Source organism: Sander lucioperca, chromosome 16 (genome assembly GCF_008315115.2).
Source record: "Sander lucioperca isolate FBNREF2018 chromosome 16, SLUC_FBN_1.2, whole genome shotgun sequence".
NCBI lineage: Eukaryota > Metazoa > Chordata > Actinopteri > Perciformes > Percidae > Sander > Sander lucioperca.
Genome location: NC_050188.1, coordinates 16670281 through 16696210, shown reverse-complemented (window position 1 = coordinate 16696210; position 25930 = coordinate 16670281). Strand labels below are relative to the sequence as shown.

Genomic DNA, 25930 nt, shown 5'->3' with positions numbered 1-25930 from the left:
GGATTTTAGTGTATAAAGATTGGAATAATAAATCCACAATAGTGCTTTGATTCGCCACTAACTGTGAGAGGTAAGCGATACATTAGTTCCTTTTTTATTATTTTATCATTGGCCTCTATTGCAGAGGCATGTTGCTATACAAATTTAATAATTGCTTTGATGCCCTCAAATGACCAGTGTTTAAAGGTCTACAAAAATGTAGTTTACTTGTGTGATCAGAAGAGAAGAGAAGAGAAGAGAGGGATGAGGAAATAAAAGAGAAGAGGCAGGAGGGGCGGTAAACCATATTACAACAGCTGATTCACATCCCCTGAACAAGCCCAAAGCATGCAAAAACAAACCATGATTAAACTTATCAGAACAAGCCATGATTTAATATTTCAAAGCAAGCCATGAAGAAGCATGCATAAACCAAGACACCATGACGAAAATACATATACAAAACATCAAACAACAAAAACAGCAGTCAAGCAGAATGCTAAAGCATGCTCTTAAAAAGGCTATGGCATTTTCAACACATTTCTGTATAAAAAATGTCACAACAAATTGTCAGTAACAAATTGTAGCACTTTGTTTGTGTGAATTGATGTTACCACATACTGTCTACAAAGCAACACAAGATGTGTGTGTTGTCAATAAATGAGACACACAGTGTTGAAACTAACAGCCCTTTTAAAAGACAACATTAAAAGAACAAAACCAGACCTAAAATAAAAAAGAAAAGGAGTCCAAGCCAAACAAAGCCATCACACGTTAGTTCATTAGCCATAGTGACATTAAGATGTGAACTCACATATTGAAAACTTGTTGCTGGAGTCTTTGCCAGGGAATAATTTAACGCCCCGCGATTTAAAATCTACTGATCGCTTCACTGCAGAGAAGAACAGAATACAGAAGAGAGAAGAAAAATCAAACAGATTGGATAAAGTGCAGAAAAAAACAAGAATTAAATTAAAATAAAAAAAAATAAAAAAAACACAGATTCTTCTCCCTCACAATGCTGAGAGAGAAGAGTACAGTGGAAAAGAAAGTTACAAAGGCAAAGTAAATTTTAAAATGGTGGAAACAGATAGCAAGAGGACCCGAGAGAGACAAAAAGAGAGAGAGACAGAAGCACATGAGGAAGAAAAGTAGGAAAAATGATCCCAACAATAGCACCATTCAGGGTTTTTGTTCATGAGAAGCTTAATCTTTCTCTCTCTCTGCCACTCAGACACATACATCAGATGTTGAGGTGTTTGGTTGGAAGCCCTATCATATTGTGAACAAAAGATGGTAAAGGAAATTGCAGCTTTAATCAAAATGACAATGATGCAGCTCTGCAATCAAAGCATTCAGATAATGGTACGTTAGAAAATAAATGGTTCCTTTAATCAGAGTAAATCAAAGACAAGAGCAGACAAACGGAGGGTTCTTGTCAGCATAAGCTCTGCTTTCTAACATGGGGGACATCGTTTCATTGCAGGGTTAGCAGTGGTGTGCCTTTATGTTACTACAGCTCAGCATGTATGGTTGGAAAGATACAGTATGGAAGACAAAGTGAGTGGTTGAAAGCTGAATTTTTTGAATCCATGCAATAATAATAAAAACACCCTGGGGTAAATTTGACTCCCTCCAGATTTGATTTTTTTCTGCTCTGCACTGTCAAAAATAAATACATTACCAACACAAATAATGAAAACTTAAAGACAAATACATCTTGTCCTCGATGACAAAGTACAGTGACAAATCAGTTTAATCAATGTCTGACAGACGTTTTCATAATGACCTGACTAATCCACTTGATGGTGACAAATGGCAGATGAGTTAATGTGCTACAATTATCCTAATGGTATACAGAGGCTACATATATGTACATACATCAGTTACATTATATTTGACAGGGTTAAATTACATGTGTATTTTATGCCAACAATTATCCTAATGCTGCTACATGTATGCACATGTATTAGTGGTACTCTACTTACCATGTTGACATTATACCAAATCTTATTAATGTGCTAACGATTAGTCTAATGTAAAGTGGCTGAACATTAGCGCCTTTCGTGTATTATTGTGTTAACCTACCAGCATGATCATTTAATGTGGTTCCACCTGTGTGTGTGTGTGTGTGTGTGTGTGTGTGTGTGTGTGTGTGTGAGAAGAGCGAGAGATACCGACTGCCACCCAATAATACCTAATTTGAATGAAACAAGTGCTAACACATAATTTTCTTTCATAAACTACAAGGGATCCCTCCCTAATTAAACCACACTTCTTTATCACTTTTTCTCAAATGACAAAAATACCTTGTGTAACACACTTTAACATACAGTATAGTAACTTACATGGTTTTCATCTAACCATAGGCAGTGTAACTCAAAATAAAAGCTAAACTTTGTGGTTCGATTTATTTCACTTATTTATTGAGGTTCTGCTTAGAGTGTTCCTTTGTGGGAGCCGAGGGGATGGGAAATCACGTTCTTTTACTGCTGTGAATAAAACCTAGGATTTTGTACTTTAAAAGGTCCACTGTGATACCTCCAGATCACAAGTACATGGGGATGTATTTCAAAACTTAATAGAGTTTGGTTTCAAAGCACATTAGCTTTAGGCCTGGATGTATTTTAATGTGGTATAATGTTCACATTTGTAATGACGTCACCTCTTAGCGTATACTATTTTTGAAGTTGAAATTCTTTATCAATAAGTTAAACTAATCATGAACAAATGTGAATTTCCCTTAGACCTTAAAATAATTTCGGACATAAATTCTCCATTAATGATCTGGCTCCAAGCAAATCATGTATCACAGCAGTTTATGGTTGCCTCAAACACAATACACGCATCAACCAAAAGCAAAAACACTTTCACTAACTTCACAGCACTCCACCTACACAAAGAATAAAATGTATTAATCCTGACACTGGTGGCATAGCTATTCAAAACAAGGGGAAACACGCTTGATATCTAATAGTATGTTTTATATGTAAAAAGCATCTTTCACTGTATTTTATTTATAATATTTAACAGCAGAGATTCATACGTCCCTGGCTTATCCAAATGTCTTCAGGCCATTTCACCAACAATTTTAAACAACTACAGACAGCTGTATTTAAAAATATAGCTCACAAGAATTAATACATTAATACATTTTCCGTTCCACTGCATTGCAGACATGGCAACAATTTTGGATGCATAAAGCCTTTAGTCCCTCTACAGTGTAGTTGTCATTTGAGTACATAAAAAAAAAAAACTTAGCACAAATAGTAAAAGAGAACATAAAGGAGTGAGAAACAATTTCATATTTTGGCTGCCTTCAAATTAAACTTGTATTTGAAAATATTTCCCCAGTGTCAGAAATTAAGAACATTCATCCTATTATTTTTGACAAAGCGGGGAAGCCCTGATATAGATCAAAGTCTTACAATCCGGTTTGAAATTTCAAACCGGATTGTAAATCCTTTTAGGCAGCCAAATTGGAAATCTGGGCCAAAAATGGTTGGAAGTCAAATTAGTTTTTGTCTATTCAAATTCATTCACTGTATCAAGCCCCTGTTAATATGGATCATAATAAAACCCGTCCTGTCTGAATATGCATCAAAGTTAAATATACCCATGTTAATGCCTATAAGCAGCAGCTCGACTACAAACAACAGATGGAAGGGCAGATGCATCTAAGTAAAACATATTTATGTTAAGTAAAGTATTGCATATTTAACAAAACTATATTTAACTAGCAAAAGAATAAATAAGAACTGAAGTTCTACAGTAAACTATTACCTGTAATTCATCGGGACATGTCCAGGTTAAAATAAGGTTTAGAGTAGTTTAGAATGGATTCGTTGGCTGTTTAAGTAAAAAAAAAAATGGTTAAGATCGATACTAATTAGTCATAAATGAAACCGTGTTGCAATAGGTGTTAAATCAGCAACAAATGCATATGAATTTTAAAGCGTTTGACATTTTGGTAAATAGAGTTAGAGAGAGTAAGATGAGAAGGAAGTCCAGCAAATATAAGCAAAAACTGAGCCAGACTAGCTGTTTTCTCACTTGTCCAGTCTTTATGCTAAGCTAAGATAACCAGCTGCTAGCAGCAGCTTTACATTTAACAGATAGATGTGAGAGTGGTATTTCCTCAAATGTCAAACCATTAATTTAGATGACATGAAATCTGCTAATGCTAATAGAAATTACTTCTAGAGGACACACGACCAGAATGGTTTAATGGTGCATTTTGTAATTTACCAAGTGTCACATTTAATATATGTATAAAATACATTATTCTCTATAACAACTGATTTGTTATGTATGTGTTTAATACATATGTAGCTGGTTAAAATGGTATTTGAACTAGGCAGAAGGTGGTAACAGAAATATGAAAGACTGTGTAGGCTACAATGCTCATATATGTATATATATATATATATATATATATATATATATATATATATATATATATATATATATATATACACACACACACACCTCTGCCTACATTGAGTTAATCGGTGTAAATATATGCAATTAGTGAGTGCAATCAGTGGGTGGAAACAGTTGTCAGTGCTTTAGACATCCTCCACATCTGATGAGCCATCTTGTAACCACAGACCAACAGTCATACAATATCTCCAGAGTGTGTATGTGCAACTGGCAGCATTAATTCAATCAAATACATTCCCTGCCCTTTTGATATAGCAACAGCAGAAACATGAATCAACAATGAAAGCCAGTGCTGGTAAAATGCAGGCTCCAAAATAACATAAAAGATGATAAAGGAGTAGTTTATAGATTTATGAGCTCATATGAACCCCCTGAGGCCTACAGTGTCTCTGTACTCAGTTTGACTAATGGTTCTTAAGCTAAAGTTGACAATGAATAGGACTTGGGGATTTATTTACACAAAAACTAAATGGTATATACTACATGTGCTAAATGCTCTTGTTTTTTCTGGGCTGTAATTATTCCAAGCACTTCAAGATGCGTTCACTTGATCACGAGCAGGTTTGAGGCATTATGAGAGTCATATCAAAGGTACCGTGCAGTCGACAATATGTCAGCTTCCCTGAGGGGCATACTGTCTCACTGCTCGAGTTGAATAATGTTTCCCTACCAGTGGTTGACTGGCGTTTCTTTTGTACTAACTGACTTATTTTGTTGCCATAGCATTGGCTATTGACTGATAATGCCGTCAGTTGTTCATTTAGAGCCAATCACCGCCCTGCAGACACAGAAACTCATGAATACGTAATGAAGAGAGATGATGGAGGGATGTGATTGGTAGGTTCTGCCGCAGGGAAGGAAACAGATGGTTCTTACCTGCGTAGCAACGCATAGACACAAGACAATCTGGCGCACACACAGACACATACACACACAGCCACACATACACTTAGATGCAAACAAAGGCACACAGCTGCACACACCCATTACATATACAAAGAAGCACACATATTGATAGATTCATCAACTTAAAGTAGATACACACACATACAGAAACACACACTTGTAAATGCACAGACATGTATGCAGAGCAGGAGACACGCCAGCGGTGACAAAAGTGTTTGTGTACAGGAACACAGACAGAGACATATGTCCAAGGACACAGCTCTCAGCACACATACAGGCATACACAGCGATACAATCCACAAACACACATATTCACAGCCAGGTGTTGAGGGTGTAGGGTTGGGCATTAGAGCAGAGTACCATGCAGGGATAAATGTGGACAGAATATCTAATCAAAGTAACCATCAGTATTTGCTGAACCCCATCCATACTGAAGATGTTATTTTCCTGTTATATTCGGACAGAATCAGTAGAGAAAGAAATGAACACAAAGACTGAGTAAACAATTGTAAATTTCAGAGGAAAGGGTGCACTCCTGATCTAAATGAGTGCTACGTCTTTATCTTATCTTTCTATGATAAAATGAAAGGTTTCAATATGTAAACAGCATTTAAACATATGTCTGCCTTCAGGGCATAGTAATTACTGCAGCACACAGTGTCTGAGCAAGGAAACAGTATCACAGAATCTATGAGTACAGAGTACAGGTCTTTGCAGATCTTCTTTACATCTAATTAAAATTGATTTTGAGGTATACATTTGCATTCAAGAGGAAAGCTGCTACAACGTATTGCATTGTTCCTATTTTCTGTGCAGGGGTTATTGTAAAAACAGTCACAGGTAAGGGTGAGGGTCAAGATCCCACTGTAATAAAGGAATAAGAAGATAGGTGTGACATTTTCATTATGCTGATGTTGGTGAAAAAAAATGCTTTCTAAACATTTCGAGTTTTGGATGCTGAAAGAGCCTATTGATTTTGAGGTGATGACTGAAGGTCAGCGAGAGCAGTCAGTCCAACCTCTCCTTCCATCTGTCACAGGCATAATTCCATCATGTTTCATCTTCCTGTTCCTTCTTAGTTACATTACAGTTTACACAAACCAGAATCATTTCCAAAACCTCAGATAGACCTTCCCTGTGGGCTCAACACAAGATAGTCTCCTGAGTCCTGTATCTTACCATAACAATACAGCCATATTACTGTAATAAAAAGGCATACAACAGCAATATAATTTATCGCGCCATCCTAATCAAGCTGAGCCTTTTACAGGCTGTGCCGTGGCATCCCCTTTTTTTGTTGCTTGTGGTTTGTACGGAAGGTGCCTCCAACAGCTACTGTTTTTGTCAACAGGGGGTGAGTATTTGATGCTTAAAGCAGAGCTAACATAGCCTGCAGCAGTCCGACAAAAAAATGCAGCGATCTGCAGCGAAAAGTCAGACAGATTCAACTTTTGGGGAAACGCAACCCGACATCACCCAATAATGTAACCGGCGATCAGACTTGTCAGTCCGTTTTAAGGCAGTGTGAGAGTCCTGGACACTAAACAGTAGACACCCTTGTTTCTATCGTTGCCACAAGAAAGATTTAAAAGACTATGGAGCACCTAACTGCCCAGGAGTTTGTGTAACAGCTGAAGGTTTTCTGCAACAAGCTCAAGCACAAAGCACAGTCGGTTGTCTCTTTCTCTGTGAAATTAAGCTGTCTTCAAGTGCAGTCGGAAATATCAAAATCTATAAACTCTCTATAAACATCTGATCTGATGATGGAAAAAAAATAATTGTGAAACATAAAGTCTACTTGTGCTATATTGGGGAGTTAAAGAGCACAACAGGACGTCACACAGATGGGCCATTTAAGAGACACTCCTTCCGCCGCACAACCCTGCCGCGTATGGCCGGATCACTTTATCTGAATGCAGCTTAACACATTTGGGAGGCATTATCACTTAAAAGCTGAAATATATAACTGGTGATAGGTATATATCAAAAATATTGAAATTGTTGTGGAACACTGCAATTAATTTAGCTGATTGGAATCTGTCATTGAAAAACCTTAAAAAAAAACTGCTAGCATCTGAATTTGTGTTCAATTTTAATATGTGAAAATAGAAAATATGCTGTGAAATGCTGGAAGAGATCTTCAGAGCACTGGCTCTGCTTTCAGCAAGACCTCTACATTGACCCAGCTTTAGGGTTGTGTAAATACATGTAAAAGACAATGTTATCATTCATTTACAATACGAGGGTACATGAGATGTAACTGTACTGTAACTTTACCTTGAATGCATTATAGTAGCAAAAATGTTCCTTGAAATCTTCAGTAATTTATCTTAAACCAGCGCTAAATATTAAGCAATACAGTTATTCATTATGAAACATCGTTAAAATTTAGCATTACAAAAACAACCTCTGATGTTTGAGAGAGACTATTGTAGCAATGATGCAGTAATAAGGATCCTCAGATGACCCGGTATATTGGGTGGTGGCCTAGGGGGGTTAAGGAAGCGAGCTTGGGACCGGGAGGATGCGGTTCAATCCCCAGACCGGCAGGATAAAAATCTGGGTGGGAAAGTGAAAGAGCAGCGCTTGTCCCTCCCTCATTACCACCACTTAGCCCTTGAGCAAGGCCCTTAACCCCAACCGCTCCAGTGGAGCTGCTCAGTGGCCAGCAGATCAGACTGTGGTTGTACTGGGCAGCTTCCAGGTATGAATGTGTAACTGTGTGAATGTGACAGGTCGTCGTTGCAAATGAGAATTTGTTCTCAATCGACTTACCTGGATAAATGAAGGTTAAAAAAAAAATTCTCTCTGAATCATATCCTTTCTGCCGTTTTTAATTCTGCCCCTCCTTCCCGTTTGCATCGAATACTGATGACACTTTCTCTTTTTAAGTCTATTTAACAGGTTCATTTTGTGCTTTTAATCATCGTGTTTTCAGGTAAACTGAGACATCCTGACTTCGAAGCATTGCCAGGATTCCCCCGCCCTCCCCCCCCACCACTTTCTGTAATGTTAATGTTTATTAATAAGAGCCAGACATTATTTCTCAGTGTTCAGACTAAAATTTGTACAGTTAATGGAATCACTGGCAACTATTCAGTTAATTAGATGGCTAGTTGGCTGACTGACCCGCTAACTGGCTGACCGCCAGACCAAATGGCTGACTGACTACACAGTCTGGGCTTTTACCTGACACTGTTAACCGAGCTACTTTCACTAAGTGCAACAGTAGTAAAATTCTGATTGACTGGATGCCTTTGTGAATGACAATTACACTGTACGTATGTAGCTGGTTTTTAATGTGTGATGGTCTGCACAATAGATCTATGGTGTGCACTGCGATCTGAGGAGCAGTTAACCATAGTCCTCATAAATCGACCGGAGTTTAAAATTCCAACACAAAGAAAGCGTAAGGGAACGAACACCCGGCTGAAAAGAGTGATATCCGGTGGAATTTCCGGTAGCATCGGAGCAATCCCGGGAGCGGAACATCGTGGATATAGACTACCTTAGAAGTAATGCTAGGCTACTATTGTAGGGAGTAAGCTTATTAAAGACATTTTCTCTTGTGTTTTTGTTTTTGGAAAAGCGACAACTGACCCTCCAAACTCAGTTAATCATAGAGCCCCATGCACACCACTTTGACATTTGGAGATATAAAGAGCTTGACAGGCATGCCGTGCTTGCTTACGGTTGCTAGGCTACGATTGGATAATCACTGTTTGGGGGATAGGTTCAGCAAACTGTTAATTTATTGCAATCACAACTATTTTTTATCATTCAATTATATTTTTGTACTTAATGCATATATCTCTTGCAGTTGTCTGCATGAACTGTAGCTGACTCACTGAAAGCATGTGTGACTCACTGACTGACTAGGTGTCCTTGGCTCTTCCACCTAGTTGATGTTATAAATAATTACATAATGAGAATGTTTTTCTTGAAAGAAATTCAGAAACTGATAAAAGCTGACCTAGCTAAAGGGTAAATTCACTGTAAAATTGTGTTCACATATATTCTTCCTGTGGCGGTTGACAACTTTGTTGAGTTTGTTTGGCAACATGAATCACTGGTTTCTTGCTTTGGGGGAGAGCTGTTAATGTTTGTTTTAATGTTGTTGTTTTTTTTAACAAGCAAGATGACTGAGAACACATTCCCATTTCCATCTGCATCTGGAAGCTGGCTTGATCTACCACTGTGGATTGTTACACATGGCAATGCAACATCTGGGTTTCAGTGCTTTGCTAAAAGGAACTTTTAGCATCTTTTAACCCAACACGGTTTTCCCAACCTGTCCACAGATTTAAACATGCAAACTATAGTTTCTATATAAGCTGCTCTAACTCAAGCTACCAAAAAATCTAAATGTGATTCTGTAGAAATAAAATGAAAAAAATCAAACTTGTGCCGTAAAGAATCTAATCTGATGTGTTGTTTCAGTGTAAATGCCTTTAGGTCTCAAACGATAATTACGGTAATGAAGCTTTTAGCAAAAGTTCAAGCAGGAAGACAATTATACGTCTAATTTGATCATCACATTAGGGTTCCACCTCAGTTATTATCCAATGACTATGACCAGGAACTGATTTCAACAAAATGATCATTTCTTCCCATCACCCATTTGCCTTCCTAGGGAGATGTCAGAATCGCTGCTATTTGTAGGGTGTTACCCCATTTAAACAGGTCTAATTGACAGGGTCAACACAAAAGTCTTTTGAATTATTACAAAAAGATCTACATTCATTTCCTGATTAACATACTGTTGAAACACATCTAGTTACTATATGGTATAGATATTATCTAAAGACCGACAAGAACTCCGGACTTTTATATCATGCATTCTTTGTGTAGCTGCAATATTACTTGGAAAATAAGTATACTCATTATCATTATATACTTATTAGTAATAGTTACACACTAATTATATACTTTATTTGAAATCTTTTTTGCAAGTTGTATCAAGAAATTCATAAAAAGGACATTTTCAGTCTACATCAACAACAATCGGATAAGACATGTCAAACTTGCATGTGGTATTTTAGCCTACAGTCCACAGTACAGACCTACAGCATACAAGCTGAATGTTTTAGTAAGCCAGCGTCCCACTGTGAGACTCCATACTTGCATAGCTTGGGTACAGTCCTCAAACAACACGTAGTGAGTACAATCTTGATTAAATTAACTTACAGCACTTCCCAGAGCGACGGACTACATTTACTCATGTCATCTTGGCCTACAAAAGTACTAGAGTAAGACCCTATAGCATGTTTGAAAACACACTCAGCAACCACATATAAGCTTTCTATATAAGGGTTAACTGAAAGTAGCTGAATAATTACTGAGCTTCAATTAAACATAAGCATAAAGATAATGTATAATGCATTATAGAGACAGGCTTCATAGAAAGTGTTAAAATGTATACAGTAACACTACAAAACTGTCTGAATTATAGAAATGTATGAATATTACACTTCTTTAAAACTATAACTAATAGAGTGTACTTTTCTCTGATTGACTCTACTATGACTCTCTCTATTACTGTAAATATCATCAGGGCTACCTGAGATATTGTGATTCAAATGTGAATGATGTAAATAGTACAGTGAGAGTGATTTCTCCCTTGAAGAACACAGACCATGTCCTTGGGAGAGATTTTTGAATTGTAATGGTTAATTCCTAATTTAGGTCTATGGCATGTTTTAAAACCTTGCCATTGTGAATCATTTTGAAGCATCAATTAAGCATTCAAATGGACAATTAACTCTGTAAATTCTGTTTAGCCATGCAGAGGAGCTGCCGGCTTTGTATAACTAAATAGACAAACAGGCTTTTCCTGTGTCCAAAAACACAGCCATCCATCCACAAACATTCGCTTTCTGTTCCTCTAAACTGTTCTATGGCAGCCGTTTATGACAGCGGGACATTAAAAACTCTCAGTGTTAATACTTAAATATTCAGCCAAACCTCACTGCCAAATGGCTTGTTCCCTTCAACCCCCCATCTCTCTCTGGCTATCTATCTTCTTTATTTTTTGCCTTTTCTCTATTTGACTCTGTTGGTTTCATCTCCCTTTCTCTTTCAATCTATTTTCTGGATCTCCTCACTGTTTTACCACCTTTCCTCTCTCTTTTTCTCTGTTGTCCTTTGTGATGTTCCTTTTTCATTCTCTCTGCCCCCGCTTCTCTGCAAACGTGGATAAAAATCATTAGAAGATTATTATCATTTCAGAACTTTATCATTTGGGCAGCAACTGAAGGAGGAGTTTTTTTCACACACACACACACACACACACACACACACACACACACACACACACACACACACACACACACACACACACACACACACACACACACACACACACACACACACACACACACACAGTCTGTGCAGCTAGCTGGCAGCACCTAGAGCCAAACGTCTCCCTCTGAGGTCTCGTAGCAGTGTCTTATGAACTCCACTAACCTTGCCAAAGCATATTTGTTCATTTAGTCTCTCAGAGACAAATTTGGAATTGTTTTCATACAGTGTTTGCCACTAAACTTAACTAACCCTGCCTGAGGGCTTTGCCATTATAATGTATTCTCCTGGAGACAAGTAGAATTTAGTAGACCAGAACAACATATGGCTTGCGGGGTAGAATTACAGTCAAAGTAAAACAAAAATAAAAGGATTATCATTAAGGGAATGGTTTATAATAAAGTGGAGTTGATGAATGTCTTAAGAATGCTAATTAAAGTGTAAATCTGAAGAGGTAGCAGCATAATAAATGCAGTGGAACAGAGGACAATACAAGTAAAATAATATTATCTTTTAAGGTTAATGAATCCAGAAAAAAAAATCTAATGAACACTTTATATTTGTAAGTTTCCTTCTTTTTCAGTGGTTTGCAAGTGGTCCTAAGTTATGGAATACATATGGGATCCATCAATCAGCAAGTAGTGGAAATTGGCAATTTTGCGGTCAGAATATTGATCTATCCTCAATGCACACTGACACAAATGACAACCATTTCCCAACTTACGGTGAAGTAATGTTAACATACAGATAACAAAACTAAATTAAGGTAATGCATTCATTTTTGTCACTGGCTGGTTTATTTAAATCCATAGGCACTGAAATTAAACTATATTTCAGAGAAAAATTGACTGTGTGAGAATATATTCATGTAGTGCAAGACGTTTTTAGAGATGTCCTATAACATTAACCTGCAAGATTCTTAAAAAACAATGTGTGAAGATTTCACAAAAACAATTAGGTTCATTCGGAGTAACTTTTTCAGGCACTCAACCTGTCCTTCTGCTAATGTTTAAGAACCAATAAGGTAATGAGATGACTGACAGCTGACAGGAAGAAGCCAATCAATCACAAGCTTGTTAAGAACTCCACTAATTAATCAACTAACCTATCACACTCACACCCCCATTAACATGTTGATTAACCTTTTAAACTAATAAAGACCAATTAAACCAATTAAAAGCAAATTTCAAGGGAAGTGGTCCGGTTGTCATTCAATCAATCAAGAAGAACTTCTGAGAAAGTCAGGAGAGAGGTAGTTAAGAGGGATAAGGACAAGAAGAGAGGATCAGGAAGGAAAGAAAGATGAGAGGAAGAAGAGGAAGGAAAAAATTAAGGGAGAAGAATGAGAGGGAGGAAAGTTGTGTTGAAGAAAGAGGAAAGGGAAAGAAGGATGAGGTTTAATAATGATCTTAACTTTCTAAAAAGTACTTTTTACAATTTACTTTATGTTGCCTGCGTGTGTACATTAAGAATACTGGTTTGACGTTAAAATTCAAATCTGTAAGTGGATGTTATCTTTTTTGCATTGTGACTTTACTATATAGTTTACAGTGGACACTCCGAAGAGAACCACACAAACATCCTTCCATAGTGGGCGTTCTTTAAAAATCAAACCATTTGTAGTGAGTTGTCAACTGGGGTCACATTCAACCTAATAAGCTGGGCATAACCACAGATTGGGAAATTATGCAGAGTTAATATAAAATCATGAAGTAAATTAATTGCAGTTTCAATTACTTAATTGGCTTAATTGACCACAGTCCTGCATGCGGCACATGCAACCAATACAGTAAACATTTACTGGGTCATGAAGAAACCTGTTTCTCAAATCTAAATATTTAATGACAGTAATCTCAATGAACACTAAACGCCCTTTAGAGTGGAAAACAGCTGGCATTAAATTGCTGGTTAAAGAGTTGGAAAATTTATACAACACAAGCCATAAACAATATTTTTATACTGATTTGGTTCTTATCAATCTCATGCTCAATGTAACGATACTAATTTCTACCTTAATAGCAAGTTTCTGGGATGCTACATTTTCATGTAGGGAAACCACAACTTGTCTGTCTGAAGAAAGATAAATATCAATTCAAAGATATTCAGAAAGGTTTCTCAGTGATGAAAATACACCGTTGTGTGTGTGTGTGTGTGTGTGTGTGTGTGTGAAAAAATATAGTATTAAATAAATAAGTATTAAAATATAAAATATTTGAATTCAAAAGAGAAGAATGCAATAAGAGGAGAGGAAAAATATAAACACAATTGCATTGCATTACTGTGTCTTTATAAAACATGACATGTAAACACTAACATAATGTGTCCATATTACCTTTAGTGTTCTTTTTGAGGACTGCACATGGCACACATGCTCCCGAGAGGTGGCATTTTGGATGGGTGCACACCGTATTTTTCTTGCCTGAGTATGCTTGGTATTTTGTTGAGTTGCTGTGAACTTGAATGTGCTGTGAAGTGAGCGGCGAGGCACAGTAGAGAGTGTGTCAGTAATAATCAAGTGGCACAGTGCAATTTTGGTGTCAAGCATGAGCAGGATTTACGCTTGTGCTGCCCGCCTTCTCAGACCAGGTAAATGACGCATGGAGGAAGGAACACTGTACTGTTTCCATGACTTTAGTTTAAGCTAGTTTAACTTTACAACAATAAACACACGATAATAAACAGACATATAAAACATGTTCCCAGTATGTTAATTAAAGTGGATTAGAGGAGCTGATTGGTTGACCATGATTGATGCCAGCCCATAAAACACCTACTGATTGTATATGTCAATCACACTCTGTTTCCAACTGTACTGCTGGTGCACAACATGCCTCGGGCCATGGAAATATCAAACCCAGCTTCATGCCCTGTGGACCTTGTGATGTTGAATGGACTTTATGCACCATTGACTAATGACTGTTTAAAAGTACCGTTAAAATAAACCCTTTCTGTTCCAGCAACACATTCAGCTCTCATTATCGCTGTTGGGAAATATGGACGTTGCCAAATGAATTTCCTAATGTTTTCAACTTGTTAGGGTTTGTGTCAAAGAAATCTAACTGTACGCCTATGAGCAGGGGCGGTTCTACATTGAATTACACCCAGGGCAAGGACCCCCTTCGAAAAAAAAAAAAAAAAACACACACAAAATTGCAGAATTTTGCAAAATTACTATATTATAGTGTATATTTATTTTAAGTTCTGATTACTTATACTGCCATATTTTGTGCAGAATTGTGTTCATTGTCTTTTGAAAATGTTGGAGGTGGAGATTGTGCAACTTAAAATGTGTTTACTGTTGTAATTGCAATTCTCTTAAGTTAGTTTTTCAAATGTTCTATATATATCTATATATAATTTTCTCTTTCACTTATGTTGTTATAATAATAATAATATATATATATATATGTGCCAAAAATATATACAGATATATAAAAAATGTAACAAGAGTAGAGAGCAACAATAATATAAAATATTAAGAATAATATGCAAATAAAATATAGAATAAATATTCTAAATAGAACAAATCATTCATCACACAAATGTGAAAAAGCACTAAAGAGAATCTAATTGTTACACTATAGCACTAAGAACAGAAAACACAAACTAAAACTAAAACCTGACCTTGCTGGCCTTCCTTGATGCAAAATCATCAATGATGTTGTATGAAATCTGCTCCCCTATTGAATGATTGATACTGACGGAAAGGCCAGTGAGCCGTTCCTGGGACATGGTTGACCTTAGGTATGACTTGATCAAAGCTCCTCTCTGCTTGAGCCACAGTGACTGGCAGAGTATGTGCAATCCAAGAGAGCAGTCCAAAAGTTGGGGTAGATCTCCGATAGATCCTTATCATCCCCCGTTCCCCCCCTTGTCCGGACTGTTCCATTTGGGAGACCAAGCAACATAGGCGCCGATTGGTTTTCCTCCGTGGGTGCTCACGGGCGCACGCCCTTTAAAAAAAAAGTAGTCAAAAAATGTTTGCATTTCAGACGGCCAACACGAACACACACCCTATCAACTCGATAAAAAAGCCGTAAAGTAGGCTATCTTTCAACTCAGGATAGGATTGGAGATGAAAAGTTTAACTGACACATAACCGTGATCAGCTTCGTGGGTGCTCAGTATTAGCGGAGCACCAACGGTATCGGTGCCTATGCCCAGCAACCCGTTCGACCCAGAGGTGAACTGTCCCCCGCTCCCCCCTCCCCTTTCCCCTTCTCACACACAGCTTCTCTGTGCAGTGTGCACGGTACCTTCTCAGCAAGCAGGGGCGCCAATTTGCCAATTCCCCACACGGTGGTAGATAATACAGTAGAAAACCGCTTCGAGGATTTCGTGCCGCCCCCATGTGTCATGAAGAAATGCCGCCCCGGGCAGCTGCCCAGTGCACCCGTGCCAAAAACCGCTACTGCCTATGAGCAGTTACTCAAGAGAGAAAAAAATAGAAAACTACACAGAGGGGAGATGCCGAAAGATGGAGACAGTTAGAGAAACTGTAGTAGAGAAGAGACGGGAAAATTGGAGTCAACAAGCGTAATTAAAAGGGAGTTAGAGCCAAGTTGAAGGGGGAAAAATGACAGTTGAAAAGGAAAAAAGAAGCACAGATAAACAGAAAAACAAAAAGGCAAAAAAGAAAAGAAAATGGCAAAGGATCTAAAGCAGAACCTTGAAAAGAGCTGTCATTAACACACACAAATACATCTGGGGATACTGTTTATCATAAATTAACACTATGCATATACAGTACATATATGTGTTCAAGTGTGTATATCTAGATGCTTGTCTCTCTGCATGTAATGATCTTACCTTGATAATGTGCGCTGAAACCACGGTAACGGTGGTTGCTATCAGTCATAAAATGCAGTCGGAGCCAGTTCTTGTTGCTAACGATGGGAGAGGGGACATTACTGCCCGACAACCTGAAAGAAAGATAGATATACAATTTTACACACACACACACACACACACACACACAACTTACAGTACAAAAACGTACCCTTTTTTTGTTAGCAATCATATCATATCACATACAATTGTGTAGCCATCCTGTAAAAGAACAAAGCTGAATTCTGTAAAACAAGTCAAGTAGTCAAGCTGTAAAAATGTCATGGCAACAACAGACACAAAAAAACTCAGGGGACTTCTGGTGAGCGACATGCTGGAGTAGTCACATTTTTCCATGCTCCCACTCTATTCATCTTTAACTTTCTCTATAGTTCAGCAAAAGCGCTACAACTAGCCATTGATATCTAATTATATTCGGCAGCACTTCGCCACGTCGAAAGGATGTCCAATAGGTTGAAGAAAGAGGACCAAAAGAAGGATGACTCGCTGTCGAGCGCCGTGGTATCCATGCTAACGACTATGCTACCCAAGCACAAGACTTCGCTCCTGGCTGAATTCAACACGGTGTTTACCAAATTCGTGGTGAAACTAGATAACATCCAGACCACTATATTGGATCACCAACAGCGTCTTTCGTCATTGGAGACATTCGCCAACATCACAAGCCAGGACATGAGAACCGTAGAGTCTAAGCTAACTACAGTGTCTGAGGAGAACACCAAGCTAAAGGTAAAGCTTATCGACCTTGAAAACAGAAGCCAACGGAACAATATAAGAGTAATAACAAACAAAACAACAACTTTATTTTCTCAACTTCTAATTGAGGTTCTTGGCGAATGCATACTGGATTCAGCCCTGGAGTTGGAACGAGCCCACCGCACACTAGCAAAACCAGGCCCCGGAAACCCAGGGCAGTCTTGATGTGTTTCCACAGATTCCAGATCTGCGAGCTGGTGGTGCGCAAGGATCGGAAACTGAGGGGCAAGTTGAAATACAGGGACTCCCCGATCCACATTTTTGAGGACTACTCTCCCTAGATAGTAGAGCAACGCTCCGCGTACCGAGACGTGATGAAGGAGCTCTACAACCTGGGCCTCAGGCCCGCCCTTCACTATCTGGCCAAGCTGTTCATTACGACCGGGGAAGGATGTGTATGGACCTGGTAAGAATACTCCAAGATTTGTGGCTGTACTAAGGTTACCTCAAGCTTTTCTTATGACTGTTTGTGTATCTACGTTCCATACTTTAAAGGCGGCCTCCCTGCCCTTGTCACACAAGGCGTTGGGCCTACTTGGTGGCTTGCGAATTTTTTCGGACTTTACTTGCCTTTAGCTGACCTTGCTAGCACTCAGCTGACACATTTAAATTGAATCTTTGCCCGGCCCAGACGGGGCTGCCGTGGGCCTCACATAATCGAGACTGCGGTGTGGCAACATATTTCTGCAGTGTTTCTGTTTGACTATAGTTTAACTATGCTTCTCCTGTTCAAAGTTGTAGCAGCAACGCAAGAACCCATTTTGTGAATCTGTATTCTCAAGTCACAGGATCAGGTGGTATTTCAATAAACTCTCCCATGCTAACTCTTTTTTACATGCCCTGCTGACTCATGTTACGCCTTGTCAGTACTGCAATCTTGTCTTTCTTTTTATTTTTATAACTGCCCATATAACAGTACCTCTGTTTTTTCCTTTCTTTGATGAGGTAGAGACCTCAAGTGCTGATGGCCTGGTTGTACTGATATTGTACTGGTATTGAACTGATCTGTTGTTTTGGGAGTTGGGAACACTTGGAACCAAGGAAGAGCGATCCCATGCGGATGTGTTGATGGCACACAGCTGTGCAATGGACACTCAAGGTTTAGTTAGTCATTGGGGATCTCAGGTCAGGGGACTCAGGTTTGATCGATGGTTACGTGATGCCCTATCCTGCCTGTCCTATATGTGTGTGTATGTGGCTGTCATTCGTGTCCTTTTATTTATTTATTTATTTATTTTTATTTATTTCCTTCTCTTTCTTCCTCCTAAATGATAGGCTGCTCTCCAAGATTAAATCTAAGGGTGCTCCGATTGATCGTTATCGGCCGATAAAGGCTTTAAATAGTTTGATCGGTGGTCTCCATAAAGGCCGATAAGATAGGCTGATCAGATGACGCACTACTCATGAGAAAATGTTCTATAGGCAGCTAAGTTACACACCAACCAGACGGCCGACCGTTGGCAGAAAAAGCCAATATGTTCTTCTCAGTTTCCCCGAGTTGGTCAAAAAAAGTGCCTCGGAACCAGGGTGGGAAATTAGCCTTGTATCCTTGTAATGGATTGGACAGTTTTTGTCAAAGAATGCTGTTGCTAAGTAACAATGCACAATGCTTATAGGAATCGCGTTACGTTACTGCTAATGAATCCCTAACATTTCCGGATTTTCCTGCTTCATAATAAAAACATTCAAATACCAAAATAACGGAGGACTTTTATTGTGAAGAACTTACAGGAAATGAAACCGTTCACAGCCGGGGCTTTGACCACGTATAGTCGAGTAGCTGGTTTTCAGCGCTAGTCCGGGACGCCGTGTAACTAGCTAGCTAGCTAGCTGAGCTGAGGTACAGATGAAAGGAAAATTATCTGTTAAAAAATGTGGCGACATATCCCCGGTGTTAAGAGGCCCGCCGCGGAGTCAGCAGTAGCTGTGGATGTACAAGCTGTTGAGGGCGAAGTAAAGAAAAAGAGAAGGTACTTTTCAAACAAGTGGCGCATTGACAAAACGTACAGCAAAAGACCATTTCAGACCGTCCTGCCAACCTGTTTACATTTTAACGTCAATGTAGACTGTAACGATGTTTAAGTCGCTTGAAAGCTGCTGCCGTTTTAATCCTGTTGGCTCTCTGCTACTCACTTCTACCCCGCGACTGACGAGATACACACACACACACACACACACACACACACACGAGATGAGACGTACAGGATGACCTAAATTGAGGACAGCTACACTTAATACAGCCATGAGCTACACTCGTTATTGTAAAATCAATGATAAGTTAAAGTCCAAATAGGTCCTTTATCAAACCATATGAATGTGTGTCCCAGGCCAGGATAGGAAATTAACTTACAATGTAAAGATCAACAAGCTACTGACACATAATAAATACATTATATTAATAAAATATGTATTAATAATAAAACATAATTTAATAAAGCAATTCAAAATATGATAGTGCACTCTCTTTTATAAATTTGAATTCTGTAAAAAGTGGCCCCACCCTGCTCAGAACACACTAAAGACACACTGAAGAACACACTGACTTTTTTTGTAATTTATTCCGAATAAGGCTTTAGCTATATGTTAAGCTCTAAGCTGTTTAAGGTGTGTTTCTAACAGAGGAAGTGGAATGTTGAACGTTTCCTGTCAATAAAAGTAAACCGTTGACAATTCACAATACATTATCTTCTGTTAATTTTAATACTTATGCATTGTTGTTAAGAATATTAAAATTAATATATGATAAATAAATGACATGATAAATAGAAGGTTTCAAATAGACCCAGTGATCGGTGATCGGCATCGGTCGATACTGCTCACAGCAATCGGTGATCGGCCCCAAAACTCCTGATCGGAGCACCCTTAATTAAATCCAACCTCCCTCGATCTCTACTTTCGCACTCAATCTAACCCCTTCAAGCATTGAAGGTTCAATTCCTCTCTACTAGCAGAGGATAACTATAAGCAATTCCTACACTCTCAAATCACTCTGTTCTTTGAGCTGAATGATCTGCCGGATACAAACAGAGGCGTACTATGGGAGGCTTCGAAAGCCTATATCAGAGGCCAGCTTATCTCATTTGTCTCTAACTTAAAAAGAGTCGAAATGTCCCGAACGGCGGACTTACTACGAAAAATTAAGGACATCGATGACATCTGACCCAGACCCTACCCTTTACAGAGAACGTCTTAGGCTGCAAGCAGACTTTGACCTCATATCTACGAATAAATCCAAGCTGCGTCTGCTCAAATCTAGACAGTGCTTTTTGAGTCTGGGGATAAAGCTGGGAAGCTTCTGGCCCATCAGGCCAGAGCCGAGGCAACCTCATGGCTTCCTGCCATTAGAGCTAACTCAGGCGAGATCCACACTGACCCTGTCAACATTAATGAAATATTTGCCAAATTCTATGCTGAATTGTATGCCTCTGATTGCCCTCCCATTGCAGATGACACACTTAATAATATAACCTTCCCCCAAATAGACGTCGAAACCACGAATGACTTGGGTGGTTTTATAACTGCCGCCGAGGTTCAAGGAGCCATTAACTCACTACAGATCGGTAGGTCCCCGGGGCAGGATGGCTTCACTGTAGAGTATTACAAAACATTTTCCGCTCTCCTTGCACCAGTCCTGAGAGATGTGTACAACGAGGCATTTCGGCATCGTCACCTGCCGGACACCCTGTCGAAGGCCACTATCTCCCTAATTCTTAAGAAGGGGAAAGATCCCCTTCTTTGCGGCAGCTATAGACAAATCTCACTCCTCAATGTGGACTCAAAATTCTCGAAGGTTTTTGCACTCCGTCTTCAACGGGTGATGCCCTCCATTATCTCACTAGATCAGACAGGGTTCATGCCTGGCCGACAGTCTTCCCACAACACTAGACGTCTACTTAACATCATCCACTCGCCAAGTAATGATACCCCGGAAATTGTGGTGTCCCTCAACGTCAAAAAGGCCTTTGACAGGGTCGAGTGGGGGTACCTATACGAGGCAATGGATAGGTTTGGCCTGGGCGACAATTTTATCCTCTGGGTCAGATTATTATATTCATCCCCGATGGCCTCAGTTCAAACTAACGACACGCTGTCACCCCTCTTCTTACTCCAGGCTGCCCTCTGTTGCCACTCCTGTTCGCCATCGCGATAGAACCTCTGGCTGTTTGGCTTCGTTCAGAGGAAGGTTTCAAAGGCATCACACGGTCTGGCACAACTCATAAAGTCTCACTGTATGCGGACGACCTGCTCCTGTACATCTCTAACCCAGCCGTCTCGCTCCCTGTGATTTTAAACATTCTGGAACGGTTCGGTGCGTACTCCGGCAATTATCAGAAAAGCCGATAAATTCTCTGGCTACGCAGCTCCCACGCTCTTTATCGTTGTTTAAGTGGGCAGAGGACGGATTTCGCTACTTGGGTTTTTTTATTACAACAGTCGTATCAGACATGTTCCGCAAAAACTTCTTACCTCTGGTCTAAAAAGCTGAAAGTGATTTTGACCGCTGGTCGGTCTTACCACTCTCCCTCGTGGGCCGGATAAATTTGATTAAGATGGTTGTTAAATCTTTTTTTGACAAGCTGGACAGGGTAATATCTAAATTTCTATGGGGCAACAAACCTGCTAGGATCCGAAAGGCGATATTACAGTCTCCGAAGGCGCTGTCTGGCACTGCCTAACTTCAGGCGATACTACTGGACAGCTAACTTGCAAAAACTCCTGTACTGGATGAGCGACGACTGCGCCTCACTACCTGTCTGGGTACATTTGGAAAGTGCGGGTTCACACCTTCCACTGCGGTCGGTCCTCTGCTCTCAAGTCCCTCTGCCTTTAACATCTGTGTGCGCATGCTGATTGTATCCCTCTCGCTCAAGATCTGGAGTCAAGTTAGGAAAAACTTTGGTTTACAGGGCCCTTCCGTCTTGACCCCACTGCTTAAAAACCATGTCTTTACTCCTTCAATGGCATATTTGCGTCTTTCACAGAGCTCTCTTCCCTTTATGGTTTGCCAAAGTCACACCTCTTTCGCTTTTTCCAGATTAGGGACTTTGTCAAGAAGACATTCCCCACTTTTCAAACCGCCCCCCGAAACCCTGACTGATTCCCTCCCGGCGATAGACCCGAAAGAAATGCGATTCATTATGCTCGGCCTCCGCGAACCCTCGTACTGAACATCTGAACGATCTGAACATGACTATTAAGGACCAACAATGGGACCTTGCTCTGGCTATGGTTCATTCTTCCTCCATATGTGCTCATCATGGCCTAATCCAATGCAAGGTCCTTCATAAGGTCCACTACACAAACGCAAAATTGTCTAAAATATACTCTACTGTCCGGGACGCCTGTAACAGGTGTAACCAGTCTCCTGCCAACCACATTCATATGTTCTGGTCTTGCCCTAAATTAACAACTTTTTGGATGAGCATTTTTGACACCATGAGCAGGTCCTATGATCACATTATCTCCCCTAACCCTTTATCAGCCATTTTTGGTATTTCCTCTGACGCTGACCTCACTGTTGCACTGAGGCGGGCCCTGGCGTTTCCATCTCTGCTAGCCCAGAGACTGATCTTGCTCAACTGGAGGCTCTCCCGCCCCCCTACACACGACCATTGGATTAAAGAGGTGCTTGACAATTTGAAGCTGGAGAAGCTTAGATCTTCACTGAAAGGCTCTATCTCGGCATTCCTAGAGACATGGATCCCTTTCCTAGAACTCGTTGACTCCCTCAGCTTAACTCCTGACTTGGAGGACTGAGTTCCTTCTAGACTGCTCCACTCAACGTCAGCTGCCCTCCCCCCTTTATTTCTCTCTTCCTGTATTTCTTTAAATTTGTTTATGGACTTATTTATTTGTTTATTTGATTATTTTTTATCTTTTGGACGTTGTATGTCCTTACTGGTGTGTATTTGTCTGTGTGCATGGGTCTGTGTTGTTTGTCCCCATCTGGTTTGGACCTGATCTGGGTTGGTTTGCGGGTGGGTAAGGGACTTGAGGGAAATTGACATACTGTCTCAACTATGCTTCGTTCACCATGGCCTCCACTGTATGTCATTTATTGTGAAATTCAAATAAAAATAGTTGAAAAAAAAGCCTCAGGTTTAGTTTACTTCACTTAGATTTCTTTCGCTTTCTCCATCTTGGCTGTGTATCTCGGTGTGTATCTTTTGGCGCTTTTCCATTACGTGGTACCTGCTTGACTCGCCTCGACTCTTTTTCGCCTTTTTTGGTTTTCCATTACGAAAAAAAGTACCTGGTACCTGCTAACAGGTACTTTTTTTAGTACCACCTCAGTCGAGGTTCCAAGCGAGCTGAGCCGATACCAAAAGGTGACGTGAAAGCGACAGACGGGGGGTGTCCTGAACAAACCCGCCATTTTTAAATAGTTTAGTTTAGCAGCTGTGTTTTTTTTGCTGCCTCCATCTTTATTTGAAACAAAATGTGTCTCCTGGCTGTGGCAACAACAACACACCTTCGACGTTCTGTGTGTGTGTGTCGCGTTAGGTCACAGCAGTTTACTGCGGCGCCGCTATGACGACCAGCCACGCTGAGGAAGTACTAAAATCTGCAATGGAAAACGGACGCACATAAGGCGAGTAGAGTCGAGGCGAGTCAAGGCGAGTCGAGCAGGTACCATGTAATGGAAAAACGCCATTTGTGTGTGTACCTACTGTCTAGAATGAAGCGAGAACACAGCCTATTGTGTCTGTAATGACACAGACTGAATTACATACAGTGTCAGGACTTCACCACCCAATACAACCAGTCTGTTTCTGCAACTCCACTGGGAGTAACTGGGGATGATATGCTGCATGCTAAAGGGTGCCTCAACTGCTCTCAGTGAAGTAGGAAATTTATATTTCTTATTCATTGTTCTTGCAAAGATTGACAGATATTGCCAGCTGGTTAGAGTTATGGATTTGACCCAGCAATTTTGATCCCAAACTCAATTATCATGGTATTTTTTGTAGGAAGTTGTTGTGTTGGACAACATTATAGTGATTCTTATTTGTTAGGGCCCGAGTGCCGACAGCGGCGAAAGCCCTAGTGAAACTTTCCTTTCCTTTCTTCCGGCAAATGAATCACCTTTTTGAGGCGCTTAACATACTCAAAACCTCACCAAAATTGGCGGTCACATCAAGCATGGTGAAAATGTACGTATTTTAAGGGTTTCGGGAATAGGCACACAAAAATGGCTAGCTAGCGCCCCCTACAAAATTAAAAGAATTTAGCCCCTGCAGTACGTTTAACGTAGACTAACGAAACTTGGTACACATATGTAGCATATCAAGACGTACGAAGAAGCTCATTGGAGCCATACCCTAAACCCAACAGGAAGGCCACCATTTTGAATTGAAAGTTCGAAATTAATGCGATTTTGGCCATTTCCACATGTCGTACTTTAACGAACTCCTCCTAGAGATTTCATCCGATCAACTTCAAATTTGGTCTGTGCCATCTTAAGACGTTAAAGATGAAAAGTTACTAAAATAAAAACTTTTCGTCATAGGGCATGGCCGTGGTGGGGCGGCCATTTTGTGTGTTTCGCCATCGAAACAAGAAGTGGGTGTAACTTGAGTGTACATTGTCCAATTGGCTCGAAACTTTTCAGGATTCATAAGAGTCCAACCCTGAGGACATCTAAAGGCCGATATTTACTCAAAGTCATAGCGCCCCCCTAGTGGCAACAGGAAGTAGGCCTAAAAGTCAAGGTGCTATACTTTAACGAACTCCTCCTAGAGATTTCATCAGATCAACTTCAAATTCGGTCTGTGTCATCTAAAGACCTTAAAGATGAAAAGTTATTAAAAGAAAAACTTTTCGTCCAACGGTGTGGGCGTGGCGGCCATTTTGAGCATTTATCGATGAACGAAGAAGTTGTTGTAACTTTAGTGTACATTGTCTAATTTGGCCGAAATTTCTCACGATTGACAAGGGTCCAGGCCTGAGGACATTTATAGGCAAAAGTTGACTTTTGGTCATAGCGCCCCCCCGCTGGCAACAGAAAATCAGCCTTATATGACAAACATCATCCGATTTACATGAAACTTATGTGTGGTCTACATGTGATACTGAGCCGCCCCCTATACTTTAACCACGCCCACTTACTCAGGCCACGCCCCCCCCCATAACATTTGAACCGTTTAAGGTAGACCCTTGTGTGAGGTATCATTGAACTCAGCAGAGCGTTACTTCTTCATTGGTGATGGTTTGGCCTGCCCCCTATGCTTAAACCACCCCCCTTTCATAACTGGTGACCCATTTAAGGTAGAGTCTTGCGTGAGGTATCAATGAACTCAGCAGACTTCCTTTTTTATTGGTAAAGGTTTGCCCCGACCCCTATGCTTTGGCCATGCCCCCTTTCACAGCTAATGAACTGTATGACGTAGAGTCTTGTGTGAGGTATCATTGAACTCAGCAGGGAGTTCCCTTTTCAACCCGTCCAACGCTGCTTTCAGCTTTAATTCTAAATATGTTTCCACTACTATAAACCTATATTGTACTTAATAGACTTGTATATGCAAATATAACAAGGTTTCAAACAACTACAGGACTGTCAGACTGCAATATACCACTTTTAACATTATTAGCTTTTTTGCATTGAAGCAAGCTTATGAACTGAGGCTTTGATGGTGCACAGCACTAGTAGTAGATAGGACCCAATTTGCAATTATTTTATCAAGTGGGGAGGATAAGA

At 39.9% G+C, this 25930-nt stretch overlaps 1 protein-coding gene across 1 annotated transcript in view; it reads right to left on the bottom strand.

Annotated features, from left to right (window-relative positions):
- csmd3b (CUB and Sushi multiple domains 3b) overlaps positions 1-25930 on the bottom strand; it is a 434951-nt gene that overhangs the window by 144034 nt on the left and 264987 nt on the right. The window contains exons 6-7 of the mRNA XM_031296181.2: positions 16438-16550; positions 794-871 (exon numbers count right to left, since the gene is read on the bottom strand). Of these exons, the coding sequence (XP_031152041.1) occupies positions 794-871; positions 16438-16550 (191 nt within the window). The remainder of the gene's footprint in view (positions 1-793; positions 872-16437; positions 16551-25930) is intronic.